The sequence below is a fragment of the Sparus aurata genome, chromosome 16 (genome assembly GCF_900880675.1).
Source record: "Sparus aurata chromosome 16, fSpaAur1.1, whole genome shotgun sequence".
NCBI lineage: Eukaryota > Metazoa > Chordata > Actinopteri > Spariformes > Sparidae > Sparus > Sparus aurata.
The window spans coordinates 13116971-13142327 of record NC_044202.1 but is presented as its reverse complement, the minus strand read 5'-3'; the positions used below and the strand labels follow the sequence as shown (position 1 = coordinate 13142327).

The window sequence follows — 25357 nt, the reverse complement described above, 5'->3', positions numbered from 1 at the left end:
AAAGAGCCAAGTGTTGCACTCATTCACCCTTCCTTGTGAAACATTCATTCTTGTCTTCATCTCTCCGTTGCTTGCAGTACATTCCTGCCACTGCCATTGAGCTCTTCTCTTACCCTCATGGAAAATTCACTGTAATGCAAAACAACTGCTAATGTAATTACACAGTTTGAGTGACATCAGTTTGTAAGTGCTACACTCTGTGGCTTATTGTTTTATCATTTCTAATCAAGTGACTAATGCTCTCTCTAGGCCTCGTTGCCTAATGATGCCACAACAGCTAATGCACTTGGCTCATTCCGCTCGACTACTGCACCCAGATTTGGCGCAGGACCTGCTGGAGGGAGATTACTAAATCAGACAGATTTCTGCTCCACCTTTTATTGTGTAAAGGGTCTTTTTAGGGATCCACTAACAATGTTTCATTGTTGCATGTGGATGTAGCATGCTTTCTGTCTGCATTCGGCTTCGTAAAGATTAAACAGTAATGCTGATGCTTTCCCACAACTCACTGTCTTCACCCACTGCCTCTTAGAAACCTCTTTCTGCAACGACAGCCACTGCCCGCAGCAGATTGGTGAGTTTTCCTCTGACTCAGACGTATTAATCTTCTTTTGCCTTCTCCCTTTTTTGCAATTCCCTGATGCCTGTTACATTACCGGTAAGAAATTGCTCACTCCTTTTTCCTTATTTGATTATGTGGCTTTACCATTTTTCATTGTGACAGCGGACTGCTGTATCGATTCCTAATGCTATATTAAATAGAATTCTCATTACATTAGCAAGTGGCCTCAGTAAGCAAGTGCTTTTAATGCTGCAGTGCACCACTTCACTAAAAACTCAGAAAACTTTGTGGTACAGCATCTCAGATATAAAACCAGGGCTGTCAGGGAGGCTGTTGAAGAACTCCAGAGGCCTTCAGAGAAGCCGTGCTCTCCTCTTACTCTGATTAGGGGCAACAGTTGAGTCTTTTTTCTGAAGGATTAGGCCATGTCACTTTTTGGCTGCCTTTGTATCCCCCCAGCCGCGTCAGACAAATTAAATGTAATCCCCCTTCTATTTAGATGACAAATTCTGCATGTGATCCTGTGGGGTTATGCCCTGCTGTCTGGCCCAAGTTCTAACCTGCATGCCAAAGTTGTCAATCACAGCCGGGTAGTGCAAGTAGGGGAAGGCTGCCAGGAATGCCAATGCATAACAAAAATGCTCCATTAATGTGACAGGGAGAAGATGATAGAGGGAATATTTTGTTACACAGGGTGTAGTTTGCACATTTTCCATTTTCCATTTTCGAAATGAGAATTATGTTTCAGATCTGTGGGTTGTTTGTCACGAATATATTAATTATTCACAAAACATTTAAGATTTTCATAAAACATTTAAGATTTTCATAAAACCTTTAAGCTCAATTAAACTACAAGGAACTTTAAAACTTAACTGAATTCTGATGGCTCTTTGTGATGTCCATAAGCAAATGAGACCATCAGTCAGAAGATTGATTATTTCTAAATAGTTATTATTCTTAATGCCTGTCATTGGGTGCATTCAGATGTATTTGGGTCGGATAAGTCATAAAACTGATACAGTTTTTAACTGCAAAGTGCTGAGGAACAATTGAGAAGTCACACAGCCTGAGGGAAAAAGGTGCTCTGTAGTCTGGCGGTAAGACACTAAAACTAAGTCATCGTGATGCATTCTGCAAACCACTGTGTTTAAAAAAAGAAAAATAGTATTAGAATGCGTTGCCTCTTTCTTTCACTTGATTCCAAAACGAATGCACGTTCTAGCCAGATCAAGATAGCCTTGTCACCCCTTCAAATCGATTATAAATTGTAAAGAATTTTTTACCATTAGTAAGTATCCATGGAAAGATGAATCACCGTCCCACGATTGGTTTTAGTTGAAAGTAATATTGTTTCCACTGTTCTCCCCCTGTAGCGACAGAGGCCCACATCAGCCAGTAACTCAGAAACAGAGGGATCCAAAGACAAGCAAGGAGCTAAACAAGGCCAAGGAGACAGCAGTCTGAGCTTGACTGCTGAGGAGGTGAGGGCCCCAGCATTGGTAGCTTGCCACGCGACGTGTGCAATATTGTTGAATCAAGACATTATAGGAACCTGAAAGGACGTTAACATGTCTTTTGTTTTCTTTCACTGATATAGATCAAGGTGCTGAGGAGGATAAAGGAGGAATATGAGAGACGAGGAGGCTTCATTAGGATTTTTCCCACTGCAGAAACATGGGAGCTTTATGGGTAAGCTGCGCCAAGAAGGAGCAGACAAATCAATTGCAATCCCTAAGGGGTTTTTGTCTGTAATGTTACTCGTTACTACTACAAAACCAAACTATACAACTCCTCTTGACTGTTACTAATTGAACCCACAGACCAAGGTGTAGCTACAGAGTTGTGTATTATGTTCCAAGAAGGGCTTATATCCCACAGTGACTTTATGTTGAAATGGCATTGAAGCCCCTATTAGAGAGGAAATCCGTCTCCTTGCTCACAATTCATATTCCTATATGAGGATTTGTTGCCTGATTGGTTCCATGGCCCTTTCTGCTGCAGGGATTTTGTGGCATTTTTGAAAGCATATTATTGAGCAGTCTTGGTACTGATTGGTGCATTTAATAGCGGCTGCTTCCAGAGTAGCTATATCACAGAAGCCTCATTTTAACACATACGCCACAAATAGTAATGTAGGGCCTCATCGGGGCCCCTGCCTTTTATGATTATTGTAATTTGCTTATTATCTTTTCTCTCAGTGGATATCTGGAGTCCAAGACATCAATGAACTACAAGTTGGCAAACAGACTTTTCCATGAAAGGTAAGCATTTCCATTGTGGTCGGGATTGGAGAATAAATCTCTCCATCAGTTTGTGGAAACGGTCGGATTGTAGCGTGGCGTTTGTTTGGTCTTTCGATTGGATAGGTGAGAGGAACAGCTGAGAGGATGTTGCACAGTCATCTTTTCCAGCGCATGTCCAATGTCGATGTGGCATTGCCGCGTCGATTTGGGGGCATGAGGGGAAAGGCAGTTATAGATAAACTGGGCCTGTTTATCGAACCAAATTCTTGTTATTGTAATACAGTTTGCATTTATGTCATTTGAATCATTATGTGCGTTCAAGTTTAACAACAGCTTGACTGTTGCACAATATCGTCTGGAGATTTGCCCCCCAGCTAAGCCCATCTATGATTTTCCATTCGTTAGGTAGCCAGATTAGGGAGATGGTTGTTGCTGCAAGACTTCGATTGCTATTATTTTTTGCCGTTTATCCTCTCCCTTTGGACCATCACTGTGTCTCACATCGACATCTGGACAAGCTGCTGAACCACACTAAACTTTCGTCCTGACTTCAATTGACGTTAAAATGTATATTTATTGCTCTGCTTTGCAATTGTTGGTGATACACGTACTAATCATTTTGCTTGTTGTCATTACAGTTGTGTTGTTGTCTTGTTCTGTCTTTCAGGAATGTGAATGGGAATGTGCAGCTGCAGGTGGACGCCGTCCACGGCTGTCACGTTGTCCAGTATGAGAGGAAGCTGCCGCCTCTGGAGGCACATAAAGTCAGCAGTGACCCAGACATCAAGGCTGCTGACAGCCAGCCTTCTGTCCAGACTTTGTCTGAAGACCAACAGGCAGCTGTCAGAGCTGGTAAAACCCAGCCAGAGGTCCAAGCCTCCCAGCACTGCTCCGGCTTCCCTGTCACCATAGACTGCACACCCATTCATCCACAGCACTGCTCTCCTGCCCCGACCTCCCCGCCTCTCCATTGCCCGCCACCACCGCCGCCTCCTCAGCCACCATCATATGCGCAGTCCTTGGCAAAGTCTCACTTCTGCCATTCCGAGCCTCTTTCCGACCCTCCTGCGTACACCTCTGCAGTTGTGGTCACTCAGCCCCCGAGAGCAATGTGGACAGCTGTTTCCACTGGCTCTAACACACTCTGTACTGGGCAACCAACCCAGAAGCTCAGGAGGATTAAGCCCTTTACCTCATCACCGTCCAGCTCTGGAGCAGCCTCTTCCATCCCATGTGCCATGCACATCTATAGCCAGACGCTCTCTAGACCCACCTCTGCAGGGCAAGGTAAACTCATTATTTTATGTACATGCTGTAGTAGAGCTGTCACAAATAGCATCTTTGAGGCTTCAAAGCCTCAGTAAGATTTTATCCAAGATTAATCAAAGATTGAACTAGTGGTCATTACTTACTTGTATAGTCGACAAGGACAGGAAGGGAGATATCAGCCACGGTCTCCCCCTCCCTCCTGGGACCGTATGAAGGGGTCCAGCTTGCTCTTGTCACAACTCCATTTGAATAGAGCTCAACACTGACTGCCCGCTTTTATGAATGATCTGGTTCCTGAAGTGAATTTCCCATCATTCACTCCACTGACGTTTCAAATTTTTTTAGCCCAGAACCAAGCCAACCAAATACCAGATGGAAAAAGTGCAAAAAACTGAAAAAATGGACATAGTTACAGGACTGTGTTCAAAATCATTTCAAGACTGAATACTCATCCCACAAACCATAACAAATTATTCTTTTCAAATGACTTTCAACTCATAACCACTAGTATGTGACCTGACTTGTAGTGATGTTCCCTTCCCTTTGGATACTTTTCCTCATCTTTAAAAGAGGCAGCAGGTCAGAAAGGTAAATCGTGGCTGCTCTGATTTAAACGTAATGTAAACCATCCAGTTGTCTACACGGTGTCCCACTGGGCAGCATCAACTTTTGCTCCACCAGTCAGAAATGTCAGTGCTACACTTGCTGGGATTGTAGGTAACGCAGAATTTCTTCATGACATCATGGATCATACATGTTTTGTGAAACAAGGTTGATATCACACAGATTTGTGGCTTCTACAGGGGCAAATACCATCGTTTCGCAATAGCTTGTGGTGAGTCTTTCTTGAATGGTTATGACATAATGACTGATAAGCAACACCCACAATTCAGAATTAAAATTGGATTTTCACTTCTGGAACGTCACTGTTGAGCGCTATGGTGATGTGGATGTCAATCATTTGACAGGTAGAAGCCTCAGAGCATTTGGCCCTTTTTCTCAAATTTAACTCCATGTTCTAACGGTTATCTTTTGTTATTCTTTATGTCAGGGATCAAGAGGAGCAGCTCCAGTAAGCTGATGTCAAACTCATCAGGCACATTCCAAGAGTTAAGCTCCCTGTCTGCCCAGGTCCAGTCTAACCAGCAGGCCTTCATCTCAGCACTGCCAAAGATGGCCGACAAGCAGGTCGCTCACCACTATGCCACCTCAAGTCAAATCAACCTGCTGACGCAACACGTGAGTTCATAGTATGTTTTTCACCTCTGCAGCCCGCTGAGCCGACAGCTGCTCCCACCTGGAGCAGGAAGTTTCGCTGTGCTCGAAGAAGAGGCTTTAGTTATAAAGCGACTGTAAACTGATCCGTGCAAATGTTTCATGTCAAGAGGAAGAATCTGGCCCCTGTGCAGTAGTCTCTCGCTGTGAGGTCTCTGATATTTCTCTTTGTTGATGTGTAAACCTGGCTCTGACCCCACACTGATTGGCGGCATCTCGCTGCTCATTCGTACAGCAGACCTGTTGGAGCCGGAGGGTCTGCTGCCTCGCACCGTGCACCTTCCTCCTTCAAGCCCTCGGCTCGCCTGCAGTCTGTGGGCTGAGGGTTGGTGTGGGGGTGGGTCTGGAACTGGGGTTTGAAGCTGGCTGGCCTAAACAGTGGTGAGCCGCATCAAGCTTCGGCTCTGTGTGAGGTCTCATTATCAGATGCACCATGGGGGAGTGATTTCTGTTGATACTTAACAAGCAGCCACTTTTTTGTGGTAATTGATGCTTATAAATAGAGGAATGTAGCAAATTGGCACTGAGCAGGGGAGCGCCAGCTCCCTTGCCTCCATCACCACCTCCTCCTATATTCCCGAAAGGTTTGTCATTCTGCGTGGGGAGCCCCTTTACCTTTCCTCCCTACTCCTCCCCTTCCTCCTCCTCCTCTACCTCACTGGATTTGTACTGTCAAAGTTTTTTTTGTGTGATGGCACCAGACCACACAGACTGCAGATTTTACAGCTTCCTTTTGACTGTATATTATTCCATCTATCTTAAGAGGTGTTTGCTGTATACCCCATGAATAGTTAATCCTGGGCTTGGCAGCAGTTTATTTTGCAGAGTAAAATAGTCCAGTGTTCAGCACTTAAAGGCTCAGAGTACATTTTGTGTTTTTCTAGGGCTCAGATTTGAAGTCATTAAATCACTTGCTGCACTAAATGGAGAACATTGTAAACATGAACAACACCCTGTTGCACTAGATGACCTCTAAGGTTTAAGTAATTACTCACTCTCATGCGCAGCCACATGTATACAAAACAGAAACATGAAATTGAGTAAAGCCAGGCACAGCCGCAATAAAGCGAAGATACTTGTACACTGTACTGCATAGATATGATGGTGAATCCTACATGATGACAAACATGACCGATTGCGTACACTGGAGGATGAAAAATGTGCCCATGTGGTAAAGAACTTGTCATTGAGGTAGATATATTATACATATGAATCTCATATAGATCTCCTGACTTGATATATGATTTATGACATTTCTTCCAAAAAGCCCAGCAACTTGGCACCCACATGTGTGTTTTCATTTCCTCAGTTTATATCAAACAGTCTGTATGAATACCACCAGTATACCTTAATAAGTGACTTGGAGCTGTAGCTGTATAACACCATGCTGACACATTTTTCATGCTGTACAAGGCTTGGCAGCATTACAATTTTCCCATTGGACATTTAGTGCACAGGAGGAAGTAAAGTAAATAAAACGCCACAGCAGTATAATTGATTCTCCCATTAGATTTCACTGAGCATAATTCCCAGGGCAGCGCAGAGGCGCAGTTTTCTGCAGTAGTCCTGATGTGGTTGTAAACAGATGCGAGCTGTCGAGTCACGACAGCTGATTCTGCTATAGATGGAGATCCTGGGGAGAGGACCACCTGGATTTAGTGCTGAGTGGAGGCTAGCTCTGCCATGTACTGTGTGTACATTTCACACAGCGCCCCATATACAATAGATTGCAGGGAGGAACTCAAGTGCGTATTCATCAAACATTTGCTTTAGACACTAGTAGAGTGATGTTGAGACTTAATGTTTGAATGTGAGTCAAATCTCCTGCCCTCTGCCCACAGCTGAGCAACATGATCCTGGCCAACAGGATGCTGCTGGGCAGAGAGAGCTACACGCTGAACCCTAAAGTACGACATAGTGCACCTGTACCCCAAGGCCCAGTGAAGTCTGTTCACTCTGGACCAGATCGATGTAGCAGCACCAGGTGAGTCCAAAGACATGTACTGTGGAATATGAAGGGAATATTTTGGTCTGATTTTAACAAACCCATAATACACAAATGAATATCGGACATGATATGACATACCTTCATAATATAAAGTTTCTTCCTCAATAAGTTGTTATAAAATTCAGTGTTTTTACTATCAATGATATTCATTTCTGCCATCACTTTGACACAGCAGCCCAATTGAGAAGTGTGTTCACATATTCAAGCCTCTTTTGTTCTGCTCATTCTCAGTATAAAATTCTCAGCGTTGTAATGGTAATTACTTTGATCTCTGTCTCAAGCTACACTGTGTCAGGTCCCTGAATGTGGGGGAATTGAGTCTGAAAAGTCCTGCCAAAGAACAGTTTGTTCTTTTCTTCGTCTTATCTAACTAATAAACAGGAACACAGGTTTGGTCCTGTACCCGAGCTTGTTGAACGAGCCACCAAACAATCATTAATCGAGGACAAATGCACCGCTAACATCAGTGTGCTCGCTAGGTTGCTAATTAACCGCTCAATTGAATCACCTTAAACAGAATGTAAACCTACCTGTAAATAACACATCCAGTTATAGATGTTGGTTTGGCCCTTACCCTTCAATACAACAACACGCTCTTCATGCTAAATAATAATAATGAAAAAATGTTTATATCAGTGTTGACTATAAAAAGGGATGCCTAAAGTTGCTGTCCGGTGGACTTCCCCATACCTCCACACCTCTGCCCACTTTTAAGTGCTCCATTTTGTCTTTTGGTCAAGTTTCACCATTGTGCACACGGGAACTATTTATTCGCCCTCCCCTAAGGCAGTAGAGAAGGAATAGTTCGTTACTGTCTCAGTGGGGTTCACTGCCAGGGTAAACAGCATATCTCTCCTCTGAGAGCCTTGAGTTTGAGATGCTGTCCTGATGTACGGTGCACAGACAGAGACATTATAGTTAGTATTCCCAGCCATCGTTTCAAGCCTGAAAGGTTAACATACTGAGGTTGAATGTTAAACTTTGTTGAAGCTTTTTTTCTTTTTCATTCTTGTGATTGATGTGTTGATGTGCACGTATCAAGTGTTATTCACTTTGGCCAAATTAATGTCCTGAGGACTTTCTTTGTAATCAGCCTTACGCAAGTCTTTATTGTAGATTGCGGTTGCCTATTTGGTCACACTCAATAGAATCTAAAGGCTTTTTTAATGGTCTCTGACGACCTTTAAGATTGAAGATTGTTAGTCTTTGGAAAAGGATTGCCGAGTGCCAACACTCCTCTGGCCCGACTTGTTCAATATGCGTCTGGAAATGGGCATTTTGTTCCCTTTCTAATTGTGCTTTCTTTGTGGAGGTAACTTGCAGTGGAATTGGTGCTGAGAGTGTGTGAAGCACGCTGGCAGCTTAAAGCATTGCGTTGGAGGGATGGAGGTGGTGGTTAGGGGGCGATGTCAACACCCACGTAGTCTGTCTGCTCCAGGCTCTCGCCTCTGGAACCGTTGAATCCCACCCCCTTCCTCACATTGCTCTGAGAAAGAAGGAAACAGAAGGACAGAGTATGATCACATGGTCATGCTCGACAGCACTGGGCCAGAATAATAAATCAGCTATTGAGGGTGTAATTTATTGATGGGTTAAGCATCTATGATCAATCCCCTTTTATTTTTGTCCTGAAATTTGAGTGACAGTGTCTCAGACAGCTTGGCCTTGATCTTGGACTCTGTTTTTCCAGTCCGGCCCTTTCTTGTGTACCGAGCTGTCATGGAATTCCAGGAATGTCTGGCTTTTTTCACTTTTTTAAAAAAGTTTTTATTTCCACAAACCAAGTAGAGATATTAAATAGAATTTATAATTGTACGGATACGGAGGAAACAGAAGTCACCTTTGAGTTTTGTGGCTTGATCACATGTTCCTTCTCTGAATATCATCATTCCCTTTAGATGTAATCTAATTTTCCATGTATAAACATGTATTGGTTCTACATTTATCAGAAAACAAAATGTAAGTACAGCTCCATATTTCATCTTTTCTCATTTGAGTTTAATAATTCAAAATGTTTCCCTTTATCTTCTCATTGATCACTGGCTGGCAGTATAAAAAGCCCTCTTATACCCTAGAACTTATCCATTGGGTTTGTTTTTTGCCTCTTATTGCAGTAAAATGTCTTTGATAAGATATTAGGGTAAATTTCCTTGATTTCACCTCGGCCCTGTTTCTTATAACCCAGAATTTCCTGAGTCCCCCTCCTCTCTGCCCTCTACACTCAGGCTGATGGTTTCTGCCAAACATACTGAAACTGTTAAGCACGCTGGCTCTTTAAGCAACCACAGGGGTGAACTATGATGGGTTTCAAAGAGCAGCACAACGCTTTGAAGTGCCGCTGCCAGGATCTACCAGGTATGCTGCATCAGCACTCTGAGAGCTGCTGCCTCACTCGGCTACATGTCTCCATACAGCCACGGTTTACTGCAGGATCGTTGTCATCATGTCTGTGATCATTTCCATTCAATGTACTTGTGACGAGATGTGAGCAATTTAAAACACTCGGTCGATAGACATTCAGACGTCGAGACTACAACAACCGCTTTTTTGTTGTTCTTAACATTGTAACAATTTGGCAATTTGTAGCATCTTATTTTTTTTGCATCTTTTGTTTGACTGATTCATCTCAGTTTTGAATGCTTTGCTTCGTTCCTACAGTTGTGGTTTGAGTCTGTGATGGAGCGCCAAGTCTGTCTTGTATTAGTCATGTGACTCATTAATTTGTCCTGAGCTGCGTTAAATTGCCTCCCCATTTTCTTCTCTCTGTACTTACAAATGACCGGAAACCATTATCTCCGCAGTGTTGTGTGCACTCCAGCACAGCTAGACCTGAGAAATACCATGACCCTGTTTGTGCAGGGTATTTTTAGCTCTGTTCAATACTTTGGTAGATTGATGTTTGACTTGGTCGAATTTGTAAGGACATACCATTCCAAAGGGTTTTATGGCAGCCCATCGGCTGAGCCAGCAGCCCAGCTAATCAGAAAAAAAACTCTGGTGAAAATGTATAAAGTTCTTTGATGGGGGGACAAAGTCACCGCAAAATTGGTTTGATGTCTCTCTTCCTTTGAATTTAAAGGAAGAGAAGTTTTTATTCACATTGATTGAAGCCAGATGTGGTAAAAGGAAGGAGAACCCTTAAGGTAAGGCCGAGTGAAATTCCAGTGAATGAATTTAGGTTATTCAGAGGATTCACACGCCTTTACAGCAGCATGTGTCCAACAGTATGCTGCATTACTGTGTCAAATCTGTGACACTCAGATTGCCAGTGGATCAGGACTGAGTTACACTGGCCATTGATTAGTTTGTTTATGGGAAGTCATTCCTAAGTAACTTCTCAGCTTGTTTGAAACTAGTGATCGTACGTTAACTCTGTACATGTTTTTACTAGTAAGGACTTCACACAGTGGGAGCCAACCCGCAGTTTCAACGTTGCTTTCTCAAAATGTGTATATATATATATATATATATATATATATATATATATATATATATATATATAAATATATATATATATATATATACATGTAACTTGGTTAACCAGAAAACTCAGTAAAACTGTTTCTTCAAACACACCTTTTGTACTTTCAGGATGCAATATTTCTCATCACTTACTAAAACATCAGCATCCCTGTCTAGACTGCTCCCACAACAAATCCTTAGTCATTTTTCTTTTTTATATTTTGAGGTCAGTTCTTTTGGGTGTCATGCTGATCCGATAAAACAAGATAAACAAACAACAGAGTAAAAGCTGGAAATACCCTCGCACCCGAGACCGCTGATGTTTACACTGACCAGGCAGGGCTTTGAGACACTGTGGCATGACGTCATCTGGGATCATCCATTTTCCCACATTCACGCTGAGTTAGATTGATGCTGCACATGTGCTCAACTTGCGCTGCTGTGCACTTCCACAGTAAGTCAGATCAGCATATTAAAGGATGGCGAGGGCAGCAGGGAGTAAGCTGACACCAGCGAGCAGAAGTCCGGCAGGAAGGGAAGTCCCAGATAGTTGGAGCCCCACACATGTGCTGCACGAGTGATGAGAAACTCAGATGTAAAGCTGTTCTTCTCTTTCAATTCTTTTCCTCTATTTCATTGGTCACCGTGTTGGACGAAGAACTCCTGCTGTTTTAAAATTCATGGTGATCCGTAGTAATTTTCTTTGCGTGGTGTTGTGTTGACAAGCCCTGTCTGAAAACACTTCTCCTTGGGGTCCCACTGCGACACTGTGCTCACGGAAAGCACATGCTCTTGTCCGGAGAAATAGTCAATTTTCGACCATATGCTAATAAAATGGTAGCATTGGAGGTCCCCGAGGTCCAGTGTGCAAACGGCAGCCAAGCTAAAGGAAATGACTGCTGTAAACAATGAACGAGTTCTTGTTTTGTCTCCTGGCGTTGTAGAATCTCTGGCCTTGTGAGGTTTACAGACAAGCCTTTGTTTCCAGGAGCTAAAAAAATTGTATTGGCCTGTGGTCACACCAGTTGTTTTTGCAATATATGTACCATTATGTGAACTGAGAAATACATGGGTGGATAGCATTTTCACATGAGTGTAAGATCCCTTGTGTCTTTGTTTGGCCACCCAGGACAGGATTTTATTTTATTTTTTCACTTGAGCGACGCAAGATCATTATCCCACAGAGTGTATTGTTGTTCGAGATTAATTGAATTCTAATTTTAGATCATATCATGGTTTGGTTCTAAAAATAAAGCAGCTATTGTGATTTTAAGTCTCCAGTGTTTTCTTTTACTCTAGACCAATGGAGAAATGTTTTTGCATGTAATGGGAGGAATTTCCAAGAACTTTTTTGTCATTATGACCCCCAGGGATCCCATTTCTTCAGCTGTACTTGTATCTCTCATTTTTTTTTCCCCCCCTTCCTTGCAGCTCCCAGTAGTGCTCTTTATGGCATTATTTTTGGCTGAAGTGGTACATATACAGCAGCACACCACCAGACTCCAGATAGACTCAATTTGAGCGTGTCTGAAGGGGGAGGCCAGTCACCTCATTGCTTTAGCAGAGGCCAAAAAGAAGAAAAAAAAGGAGGGGGGCTGAAACAGGCTTAGTTCTAATGACAGATAATCCAGTTACAAACTCGTGGAGCTCGTCAAAAGGTTGCTTTCCAGGTTGTGGCTTTGTGATGTGAATGGAACGTGAAGCTCGGGGAGCACTGAGGCAAAGAGGAAAGGTTTTTAGTTCAGCCTGCGTTTGCCACAGGCTTGCCCTCTGCTTTGATTCTGATTTGCACACTTTGGATTGAGGCTTCTGTGGGCCCACACTGGGATGATGTGAGGCTGTCTTGTCTTTTTTACTTTTTGTTGGGAGTTCATTAGCTGCTGCCACATCTCCACCATGGTTGGGTAGTAGAATTACTGACAAGGAAAAGATGGTAGGGAATAAACTCATATTGTGGCACACTATTGAGCCACTGAAGCCTGCACTATGTTGCAGTCTTCAAGGTCATTATTAGCTATTAAGACAGGTCTTTTGTAAGTCAGTAGTTTCTTCATTTGAGACTACAGGGATTAGAGGAAAAGACAGCACAAATCTCATTTTACTCACTTACCCAGTCACAATATTAGAAAGTAAGACTTTAATATGCAACCATTTAAAAAATATGCAAATTTGACTGTAATTCCAATCGTCACACCTCTTCTTCTGTTTCCTCCGTATATTTTCTGTGCTCTGTGTCTGTAGAAGGTTAAATTCTTACCAAATATATTAGATTTTCAGGATTTCTTGTCGAGAATAAGATGAAAAGATCTCAACAACAAGGTACAGCTAGCTTCCAGTTATCTTAGCTTAGCACAAATACTGAAAATAAGCAAAGCTCAGGAGCCAGGCTAGCTGTTTCCCCCGGTTCCAGTCTTTATGCTCAGTGGTTGTAGCTTCATATTGAACAGGGAGACTTTACAGAGGTATTGCTCCTCTCATGTGACCCTCTCAGCAAATGAGCATTTCCCAAAACTATTTGAGTTATTCTTCAAATGTAGCTGTAACAATTTTGCACTGAAATGTCTAATAGCGATATGTCAAGTCAGACAAGTGAAGACAACAACTCCCATAAACCCATGCCTCTGCACATCATAATGCTACCTTTTTTTGATACACAGTTTCGCAAGTGCAAATGAAAAACACGGAAGAAGAGCAAGTAGGTGTGTTTCTGTGTGCCACTGACTTATTCTTCTTCATTTCTGCTCTCCAAGCCACAGGCCGTTGAAGAATGAGAAGGGTCTCTGGGACGGGCAGATGTGTCAGAGTGCCAACAGCTTGGTGACAGGGATGAACTACCAGCAGCACTACCAGCCCGCCCAAGGAAGCTACCAGCTTCAGTTTGCTATCCAGAAACTACAACAGCAGAGACTCCAGTCTCAACAGCTGCTGGACCAGAGCCATTGCAGATACCAGGTATAGAGGAGATTTTGCTGGTAAACTCTCATCCTTTAGTGCACAATCCCTGGGTAGTTACCTTCAGACACTTGGGCTAGAACCTTTGGTGGAAAAATGGAACTGGATTTGTTTTTGATTCCATCTGAAAAATGTTTTTTTTGAAAGAATCTGACTTTGTGAAATTAGGAGTTAGTAAAAGAGTTAAGAGAAAAGTCTTGTTCAGCTCCTTAAGTTTTCATTTGATGTCTCACTTTATATAAACACCACGCAGCTGAAAACTGTCAACGTGTTTGAGAACTATTGAGCTATAACTCAGAAAAAACCCTCATATTTGTGTCTGTACAGAATATTCCCTAACCTAAGCACACTGCTGTCCAAAATAGTCCAAAATACACCCACATCAAGGGGAAAGCTTTCATGTTAGCATTTACAAAGATATTCGGAGAATCTCTTTCCAAACCGCTTCACAAAATGGTGTTTGGTGGGAACGTCTTCCCGAACAGAAGCTCATTCCTGGAGAGCCTAACATGACTTCTCACCTCAAGATTACATTATTTGGCCAAGTGACTCGGGCTAGGTTTATATTGGAAGGTGAGTAATCAAGGAATGCTGCCTGTGAGGGCACTAAAAGAGTACAGAGTTGATCATGAATTTTAAAGTCTGACCATTACAGTACAGATCATATCAGATTTGAACTCTGTTTGTGTTCCCATTGCAACACAAATAAAGTTTTTGGGATATGATTTTCTCAGCGGTAGTAATGTAGCGACAAAATACCTTTTAGTTGTGCCTGACTGGCCGTGACAGATGTGGCTGTTTTTAGAAGGAGATTAAAAAGGTAAAGAGGTCTTGGTCATATCGCTCTGCATAATTTTAATGTTTAGAGGAAAAAGGAAATGCCTTTTGTGGAGTCCATCCATGGATGAAGAGAAGTGGAGACATGCAAGTGCCATGGGACAGCTAACAGTGTGGAATAATTCGATGCCCGCTCTTATTTCCGACCTGAGTACTGCAGTTGCCATGTCATTGTTTTTACAGAATCTTGGTTGAGCCTTAATTAATGCAATTGAGGTGATATTTGTCTTGGCTTGATCTGGCCACTTTACGCTAGGTCTGAGTGAGAAAATCTGTATTGAAACTGAGGTCTTCCATCTTGCAGCCACATTTTGTATTACTATTACATATTTTGACTCCAGAGATAGTTGACCTGAATACTCCAGGGATTTGGTCTTTCTGACACTACAGCAAGTCATTGATTATGTAGGATTAAGTATGGGTAACTCCAACAACTATTACACATTAAAGGTGTAATATATAAAAAACAAAATCAACAGAATGTGAAGAATTAAGAGTTTTGGCGTCATGCCAATGTATGTATTGTGTTGAAGAGATATCCCCAAGACCTTTAAATACAATAAATGTGTAAAAGTAGTGGTGTTGCTCTTTAACAGAAGACACAAAGAAAGTGATTCATTGGGTGTGAGTGCTCATGTACACATGGGTTTGAGTGTGTACTCTTGTGAGAGAGAAAGAGACAGGGGGCTGTTCCGGCGCCCCGCTTCACGTTCCAGTTACTGGGTGCAGACTGCGCGGCTCCTCCACAGGCTTGGCCCCGGGCCACCTGGCAGCCAAAGAAAGGTGCCCTTCCTGGTCTCGCTCAAACTGAATTGCGGCCATGGGCCTCGCAACCTGGAAACTCAGCTTCTCATTTATCAGCACACAAATTACATCAGATACTCCCTGTCACACTGCCGGCACTTTGAACGGCTGCACTGTGACACTGGAAAACCATTAGCTTGTTAGATAGCCGTATAAAGCCGCGGAGAAAATAGCATTGGCATGAGCTGGGATAGGAATGTATGCAAAGCATTCCCCTGCTCTGCAAGGACAGAGTGAAATGTGGCTAATATTATGTCAGAACTAAAACAGTATTTTCCCCCTTCCACAGCCTTTGAAGAGATCTTGTACAAACAAATAAATAATGTGAAGAATTTGCTCCTCGGTGCAGCCAACTGCAAAAAAATGTTGAGCTTATTTTGATACTGGATGGCATTTCATTAATATATCTGCAATAAGTCATGTCAAGCACTCTGATATTTCACCTTAATGATCAGAGATCACATATTTTTCCCATGACTGACCCATTCCAAATGTGACTGCGCCTTGTTATTCCTCTTTTGGACTTGAGTTTGATTTTATTTTGTCCTAAATAGTGCAGTGGATTAGTAGTTTGAGGTACTCATCTATAGTCATGGTCTTATCTACAGTAGATGACAGTCAGTACTCCCCCAGTTTGGAGAAGCAGCTATAGCCCCGCCACAGAAGCTAAGCAATATACTGCCAAGAGCCACAACAACACATATGTAAGCCACCTTCAAAAAAAAACACACTATATTTAGAATATTGAAGCCATTTAATCCATCTAAGCTCTCTGAACTCTTTTGATAAGAACAGTCATTAGTTGCTGGTTCACCACTTAATTAGTTTGTTTTGTTATGTGACTTTAGTGTTAGTTCGGATTCACCAAACTAACACAAGCAAAATGTTTTTTGTAACACTGATAATGCTTTAGAAGATTGTTGTGATGAAATAATAAACACTTAAATCAAATTATTTTTGTGCATGACCTATTCTGACACCTGTTTTAAATACCTGCTTTTAACTCAATTGCTGTTATAGACAGTAGAGATCACATGGGTTCAGCAATAACACTTGTTCTTGTTTCAAAATTGTGCGTTAACACTACAACAGAAGTCATCATTGCAAACTTAGTATGTTGTCTGAGTTACATTGACCCTAATTAAAAGTTTCCTTTCTTTATTTCTTAGGCTCAGTTTCCAAACCAGACAACTACTCCACACTCGCAGGCTCCCACAGATTCATCCAGCTGCCCTCCACCCGGCTATCATGTCCGACCCAGTCATGGTCATGGCCACAGCCACGTCCGAACCTGTGTTAGTCCTGTTCTCGCCCCAAAGCCACCCAGCGATGCCAGAGAGGGACAGATCAGGAAAAATCCAAGAAAGCGCCTCGTCAAGTGAGACCAGCCTTGCAACTGAATGCATTTATTGCTGATTTACAGTTCTGATTCCTTGTGCTAATTAAATCCACTATAGCTGATAGCTTAATGACGTCACTATCTAATGTGTAGCACATTAAGTTGATTGCAGTGGGGTGGCATTGATTGGCCACTGCTTGTGGATCGAGATAAAGTGCATGGACTTTGGTGAGTTCAAAAGGACACAACTTATGCTAATGAGAGAAAGAAAATGCGTGTAGTGTGAGTGCTCCCAGTCTTTTGGCCGCGGGGTGTATCTGCTAGTTCAGTAAACAACCTCATCACAGGCCTGATTTCTGCCTGAACCATAAACAGAGCGTGGTTCAGTGGAAGGGCCCGGGCTCCAAGCACTGTTTAAATCCTGTTTGGTTTGGAGATAAGCTGAAGAGCGCACAAGGGCAAATAAAAGGAAAGGAGTGAAAGAGGGCTGAACTGCCAGCTATTTCCCCCCCAATTACTTTATGACTTTATTACTGCAACATCTGGCCAAATTACACAACAACAGCAAGCCTTTGTGATCAGGGCGCATTGCTTGTTTGAAGCACGCTGTTGCAGCGGTGAAGGGCTCCTCACAGCCCTCTGATGCCTCATTTCCACATCGCTCTGCGTGCACCCAAAATGTATTCCTTCCAATGGAGTCTTACGTGATCTCCAATGTGTGTGAGAACTTGCTCTGATTAATATGTTATAGTGCAATATACACATTATTTCTCAGTAAAAACTACCTATTTAGCTACATCTTAGCGTGCTAGCTATGTGCGTCATGTGTTTTTTAAAGCAACAATATGTAACTTTTTTACCCTAATCATTCTTATGGTACGGTGTCTTGTAACAGGGTGAAATGGTGTCTCTGTCTCTGTGAAGAAACGAGGCCAGAACTCAATTGGAGCAGTTTTTATTGCGAGTGAAGGATAATTTGGTTATCAATATGTTGGAAAATGAAACATTGAAAATGTATTTTATAATATATCCCTAAAATAACATTTTGCAGTTATCCTCCATATGTGGAGATCAAACAGATGTGCACTCTATGTTAAATAGGCAGGATATTCTACACTCTATTCCTCTCTGTAACTGTATTAATTCACTGAAACTTCACAGTCCTGCTGACACTGTAAAGAGTGGAGCCCTCGCTCTGCTGACATGTTACATTCAGTCATCTTACTCGGCTGGGCTAACTGTACCTGGCATGCGAAGAGTTAAGAGGGCAGTGGAGCAGCGCAAGGGGTTGTAGAATAGGTTAGGGCAGCCGGGTAGGTGCTGTGTTTGCTCCTGTGTGTGTGTCTTCCTGGCAATGGCTGTGTTTACCCTCCGCATGTGGAATTCCAGAGCCCCCTCACACTCTCCTCTGTCCTGCATTTTTGTGGTCGACCAGTGTGACAGGGGAGAGTGTGGGAAAAACGGAAGCTTCGGGACCAAAAATGCACGGATGGAAACAATGAAATGAAAGAATAAAGAGAGGGGAAAAAAGAAAGAATGACAGAGAAATGTAAACTGCGTCCAAGAGAAAGGAGATGATTGTTCGCAGAGAATGGTGGGATAATAAGTTGCTTCCCTTTATTTCCAGCGCTCATTTTAGGGGGCAACTTAATACCTCTGTTATTGAGGCACATCTGAAACGCATCCCAGTGTAGGCCTGAGCTCCTCCAACTTATAATAGAATCACTGTGCTGGGTGTACTCAACAGTTCAAGGTTATCTAGGCCTCCAAACACCTTCCTCTGGCCAGCTGCTGAACTGTAGTGATACACCACTAATGGTCACTGACAGTTCTTAGTTGAATCTGTTTATCAGGATGACATTTGGTTTTTGGTTTTTGTCGAGAAAAGGAAACAAGGTGAAGATTTCTGTTGATGCAGCCAAAATGATTTCCTCTGCATGGAGGCCTGCGAGATGAAATCCTGCGAGAGTGCTGTCCAGCCGGCTTGGTCTGACACTGCAGACTCTTGTCCAGTGGTTGGTCTGTAGTCCTCGTCAAGTTTTTATTCAAGATTAAAAGAAGCTGAATGGGCCTTGGCATGGTTTCTGAGTGTCTTTTGATTTTTAAGCTCAGCTAACATGCGGTACACTTGCTTGAAGCAAATGTGCCTCGTGTTGGTATCCACTCAGCAGGGCAGGGCACTCTGGTCTATCAACATACCACAGCTGCCAACCCGAGGGGCTGCAACGACTCAAAGTGGAATGACTTCAGTGAAGGCTTTGAAAGGACCAATTTGTAACACAAATAAATGAGCCTGTTTGGTATTTTGTTTGCGAGGTTTGGCTAGACACAGCTGTAACTGCGGAAACCCGGGCTGTCGTGTGGCATTACTAATAGGGTGACAATTACAGCAGCACCATTAATGTCAGCCACGCTGCTGCTTTCGCTCCCTATTAATCAGCCACAACAGTAGTTATTTTCACGGGATACTGTATACACACAGGAGCTGCCAAACGTGTGTTTATGGTTAAACTTTATCCCCTTCGGTCAGGCATACTCACTACCTGAATGCACCCAAAAGTAAAGCTGCACATCAGCTCTGTTTACATAAGTCCCTCAGCTCTCTGCGAGCGGTGTGAAATGTTCAACTTTAGGCTTATATGTCATCCCCGCACACTGCAAGTTCAGATTCTGTTCTCGCCTGCAGCTTTTCTGGCTGACTCTTGAAGTGACAGAGTGAGAGACTGTTGACAAAGAAAGTGATGTGAAGAACCCATAGGTCAAGTTTTTTTTCCCCCTCCTTTCAATATGAAAGGAGTCACTTCCTGTCGAGGTATGCCACGCTTAAAGTGGGCCAGTTCTATTTGTGGTTGTGTAATGGTATGAAAGAACAACTGTGCAGCCCCTTACAAGGAGGCAGTGTGTACCCTCATTACCTTGTTAATGCTCCTTTGGCAAGCTGCTTTTTGGGGCGAGAGGTTAATGCCAGCTAAGCTTTATTTATTGTTCCCCCTAAAAAAATGCTTAACAGATTTAATGTATAAGGTTACGGACGTGTCTGCTCCTGCTCTACGCCCCACCACTTCTAATAATGGTTTACTCTGGGAAAACACTGTATTTGCTGTCTGATGAAGTGAAAAAGACTTTGTGAATCCTTGTCTATGATCTGCAGACTTCTGTATGAAGCCCTGTGGGATAAACACACAAAGTATATACTATCGCGCTGACTGTTCACCCTCTGTGAAAGACGATGTATACGCCCTTTCTGTCTGTCGCCGTTGCCCGCAGGTCCACATAGTCAGTCATCACCACAATGGTCTTGCCAATGTGAAAATCACATCACCAGGATGAGGAGCAGGAATTTGACCCCTTCCTGTCACAATAGCTCATGAGAGGCACTCAGTAAACACTTATCCCCCACCAGCCTCCAGTGGCTGCACACACAGGGAGAATATTTGAAATTGACGCCACTTTTCTTCTGTCAGAGGATGGCTTTTTTTTTTTTTCATATAGCGCTCTCTCTATCAAAAACAATGACATCGAGAGGTAGTTCGATGCTGCAGTTGCTGACTTCATTGTTCAACAGCCACCGCTGCAAGAGGGAACTGTCTTTGACAGTCAGGCAGAAATATTCACAGACGAGGTAATGTTTTAAAGTTTATTCAAGACTTCCGATATTCCCCTGGAAGTTATAGTGACATGCGAGCAAATAAAACACACCATTACCTTGGATAGGATTACAGATTTGTCTGAGTTTGAGCATTGTTGGAAACATTTGTAATAATATAAAACTCAACAAAATATTAAACAAAGGTCTAGTCATTTTTTCTCATTTTATTGCGCATATGTCACAAGACCCCCATTTAATACCCCATATAATGTGAAGAAATAACTCTGTTAACTATATCAATACACTGGTATAAATCTGTAGCGTAAGTGTTGCAGTGTTGAGGATAGTCGTTCATTTTCAGATGCAGTTTGTCACCATAACCTGATCTGTTTGCGCCTCACTGACTCCTATCTTGTGTCTGATCAACAGGCAGATGTCTGCAGAGAGTTCGACCAGTGGAAGTGGCTCCAGCGACCAGCATACGGTCTACAAAGCCATCTGTGGCCAAACGGGTGGGTCTGATGCTGCAGTACAGTGTTGTAACTTGGCCTGTCGGTACTGTAGTCTGCCCTCTCCATGCCAGCGTCAGTGATCACAGCCAGGCATATTGGACATTCCCCACGGAGGACTGATAACCTCCACTGGATATTTTTAGCCGGCTCGCGCTCGCTCAGCGGTGTGCAGGATGTGTACATGCATTTTGCACACTGTAAAAGATAACTACATTGTCATAATGATAAATAGCGTTCAAGCTTAAATCACAACCTTGTTAGAAGAATCAACTGAGGATTTGTTGGCTATTACATTACAATGGCTTGTGCCATGACCCTCTTTAGAGTTCATGCCAAGTAGAGAGGAAGCGGCCAGATCTGAATGAGTATAAACAAACTTTTCAGCTCAGGATTTTGTCTTTTTGATCATATAGTCTTTATGCGTCCCAGAGTAGAGGTCAGATTACTGCTGAAGGATAAAGAGGCCTAACAGTGATGACATCTTCCCTCTGTAATGAGACCCAGTGATGGGAACGGTTTGGGCATTCCCATCTGTTGGTCATTCCTACGCAGTCGTAATTACTGTCCGTCCGCCAAAAGGGCTGTCCAGTCGTGCCCCAGAAATCACACTGAGAGAATGAAAAATACATCTCAGACTCTGCTAGGTTTATTATGAGCAATATACTCCAATTGTGGGTGGATGCACTCACGTGCGCCCTGTCATTCTGCCCTATTTCCACAACTCTTTCCATCCTGAGCAAAGTGTTGGGCTTATTGCAGTGATAGTGATATTAAGCAGTTTGCGCTGATGCACACGTTTGCCTGATCAAGGGCTTTTTCCACAGACCTACTACACGGATAATACTATTCATCACATCACGTGAGTGTCACAGCCGAGCTGTCCCAGGGATCAGCTTGTTGGAAAAACACAGTAGCTGTGCACCTCCCCGTTCTAAAATGAGTGTGTGTGAGTGTGTGTGTGTGTGCGTGTGTGTGTATGTGTGTAACCAGAACATTTCTTTTCATTCTCCCTCTTCCCCCCAGACTATGGAGGCTGGCTTAGGTTAACAAACATCTTATAAACTCATCAATTACTGTAACTGGATCCGTTGGGAGAAGCTTCTGAATTTCATGAATGCATTTTTTCCGTCGTTCAGGGCGCAAAGGGTGGGGGAGATGCTTCGCTCTCGACTTCAAAAATGAACGTCTGAACTAAAGAAGGAGAAAAATCCCAGTACAGAATACCAGTTAGCAACCATGAATGGGACTGGGAGTTGAACAGAGAGTCAGTGTAGTGCTGTGGAGGGAGGAGGGTGTTATTAAAAGGGTCACAGTCTTTGTGCGTCAGGTCTTTCTGCCTACCCAGTGTACCTTTGTAGCGAGATGACTGAGTTCCCCTGATTGACTCTGACAGGGAGTTAGAGCCAGGTCCAAATGGAGAGCATTCTCTATGATCAGCTGTCAACCATCATTTATCACACTCTCCCTTTATCTCTCTCCTCTCTTAATCTCTTCCTCTCTTTGCTCGTACAACTCTCCCTTTATCCTCAGAAAACTGTTCCTGCTCACTCACCCTGTTTCCCCCCTTTTCCTCCTCTGCTTCTTCTGTGTTGGCTCGAGGGGAGGGGTTTCGATGAGGACCTATCAAAGCCTACAAACCTAGATTATATCGGCCACATGTGTTTTACAATGCTTCCCTTGAAGCTTTCTTGAAGTTCTCAGGGCTCCGCAGCTGCTGACTGAGGAGATTTATGGCTCTCAGTTTGAGGAGGAAATGAATGCTGCACTTGTGCCATTTTAATGGGAGTCTGATCATGTCAGGACGGATAGCTTAGGCCTCTCTCTCTCTGTCAAAATAAGACTGTAGTGATGCCTTGTTGGGAAAGGAAGGTAGTTATTGGCTGTCATCCCCTTTTCAGATGTATTATGTAAGTTATTGGATGTTTTATTTGAAACAGATACACCTTTTGAGTCTGTGAATCATGTATTAGGTCTGACACAACTAGATAAGATCAAATGTATGTAATAACAACAGTGTATGATTTTCTAAGTCACTGTATTTAGGTGTAAGATGCAAAGATCCTAAAATGATTCATTTAGATAACTGATTGTGCTTTTATCTAACTTCTGTTCCAAGCCATTGCACAAACTGTTGACATCATTTCTAGGTCAAAATGTCATTTGGAGCGTGACACGTTAGAGGGAATATCGCCCTTTTATCTTCCTTTTGCTGAGCTAGAGGAAGCTGCTTCCAGCGGTCATGTCATCGGATTGGAAGTCGGGGAGATGTTTTCGTTCCCCGGCTCAGTCAGGCCCCACGGTGTAAAAGAGCACAAAAATAAACAGAGTGTGCAGAGGGGGAATGAAAGGGAATACTGTTTGGGAGCACAAACACGGCAGCTCTAACTGTACTTGGAATGCCTTTTCTACTGGATAGCTGGCCGCGTGCCAGCCGATAGAGATGAGAAGTCTAGGGGGATAGCAGGACAAGAGGCAAAGCACTGAGATGAGCAAGCAGATCTGCTGGGGACCATGAATCATTAAAAAGTTCAACAAAACATTCACCTGTAGGGGATCAGTGTATTTTTTTTTTTTTACGGAAAAACTCTTCTGTTGGGGAAAACCTTCTTCTTCTTTTGAGTAACTTGACTTTTATCCATCCCTTCCCAGGTCTTTCTGTGTACCACAAGCTGTTCCAGGGTCAGCAACCTGCTCACAGATGACAGGAAGGCAACCAGAGGCCTCCTGCCATCCTGCCCCTCTGCTGGCCTGACAGGTGTCTCTGCATGTAACTACATCCTCACAGAGGTGTATTCTGGGAAAGGACAACAGCAGCACATGAAAGCATGCCAGACATCGAACAGGGCCCTATTAACTTCTTGGTGATACAGCCACCGACATGCGAGAGGATGGTCGGCGAGGCCAGGAATGCCCAGCTTTGACGCAGGTCGGGATTTTGTTGCGCAGCTCAACATCAGTTGGCCTTTTCAGCTCTCCTCTCCCCCCTTCTCCCCCTTCTCCCCCTTCTCCCCCTTCCCCTCATCCCTCTCGGCTTTACTCAGTCTATATACCAACAGTTGTGCGCCCTCATTCCCTCCATTCTACTGATGCCACAGAGAGATTTCACTGACAGATAGTCTTCAGCAGATGGTTCCTCAATGCCCCAGTGGCATTTTACATACGGGATTCAACAATTTATTCTTTACTCATGCATGAATGGCATGTGCACCGCGAGCCATTCATGCCGACTTTTTCTTCCTATGAAGTTACACAAACAAGTAAGGTGGGGCTTTGCCAACAAAAGAGATTTGTAGAGATGGCCTATGCAGCTTCTCCCCTCACTCATAGAAGAAGTTTCTTTCACGTGTGGCTTCTGGTATCAGACACTCCAACTCCTGGCCCTTGTTTGAAGCCAAATTTCTGCCAAATCACACTCTATGGCCATTGCCTAAGAATGTGCAAGAGTAAAGCATCCTTAAGGCTGAAATTGTGAGTTTTAGAGCTTGAATATGAAAAGGCAGCCTTTCACCATTGACGATGTAACCCTGATGCCAGGAAGTTTATCAGCTATATAGTTGGCTTGTGATTGTTACTGTAAACTGTTAAGATGTTGTTGTTGTTGTCCTTGGATGGACCAAATTTAATTTTTAAATGAAATAAATTATTGTTATTGCATCAGTATATATTTAGTGTTTACCATAAGGCCTTTTTCGGCCGGTTCTGTAGCTCAAAGCATAACATAAAGAGGAATTATGGTTATGCACAGCCTTGCCCACAATGAAGGTTAATGCTGCACCAGCAGACAATGTCCTCGCGGATATTCTGTTGCTTGGGACCATGTAGTGAGTTCACTCAGGGCGTGTTAATAGAATAAAACATATCTGTTATATATCAAGAGATTCAGCATATGTTTATGATGTCTTTGTCAGGAATACTTGAATTTCATGCATGTCTTTTTCATATCAACTGATGATTCCCATCAGGATGATTTTGCACAGATTGTAATTTCAATGCAGTACAACAGAACTGGTTTTAATACACTTACTTGATGGTATTTCTTTTGTAGTGATGTTAAACGTTGTGGATTTACTGCTGTTAATGCCAGTGCATGCTGTGTTACAAGAATCCAACAGTAGAATCCCAATCGGTGTGTATATTCTCCTGTTGTTTACAGTCAGGCATTTAATCTGTTAAACTGCTGATTGTTCACAGCACACATGCATGGAAATGTAATATTTCATGGATTCATCTTGGCAGTCTGTATGAAACAACGTGAGAAGGGAAGACCTCGAAAACATTAAAACATGCTGATCGTGTCAGTAGATGTATTTTTTCACCACACATGATGTACACTCGAAGTTGTCAATGACTGGACTGGATTGGTCATCTAAATGTATCCTGTTACCTTTAAAGGGACAGTTCACCCAAATATGAAAAATCCATATTTTTTCTCTTACTTGTAGTGCCAGATTGTTTTGTTATGAGTTGCAGAGTTTTGGAGATATCGGCCGTAGAGATGTCTGCCT

At 43.0% G+C, this 25357-nt stretch overlaps 1 protein-coding gene across 8 annotated transcripts in view; it reads left to right on the top strand.

The window, feature by feature from the left end:
• ttll5 (tubulin tyrosine ligase-like family, member 5) overlaps positions 1-25147 on the top strand; it is a 47301-nt gene extending 22154 nt beyond the window's left edge. For 4 of the 8 annotated variants that reach the window (XM_030443672.1, XM_030443675.1, XM_030443670.1 and 1 more), the window contains 11 exons: positions 533-574; positions 1936-2043; positions 2160-2251; positions 2761-2823; positions 3473-4092; positions 5126-5313; positions 7191-7333; positions 13570-13771; positions 16582-16790; positions 20770-20852; positions 23502-25147. In XM_030443672.1, coding sequence (XP_030299532.1) covers positions 533-574; positions 1936-2043; positions 2160-2251; positions 2761-2823; positions 3473-4092; positions 5126-5313; positions 7191-7333; positions 13570-13771; positions 16582-16790; positions 20770-20852; positions 23502-23554 — 1803 coding nt within the window. In that variant the 3' untranslated portion in view covers positions 23555-25147. The remainder of the gene's footprint in view (positions 1-532; positions 575-1935; positions 2044-2159; positions 2252-2760; positions 2824-3472; positions 4093-5125; positions 5314-7190; positions 7334-13569; positions 13772-16581; positions 16791-20769; positions 20853-23501) is intronic. The other 4 variants (XM_030443677.1, XM_030443674.1, XM_030443676.1 and 1 more) reach the window with 2 other exon arrangements.
• The last annotated feature ends 210 nt before the right edge of the window (positions 25148-25357 follow it).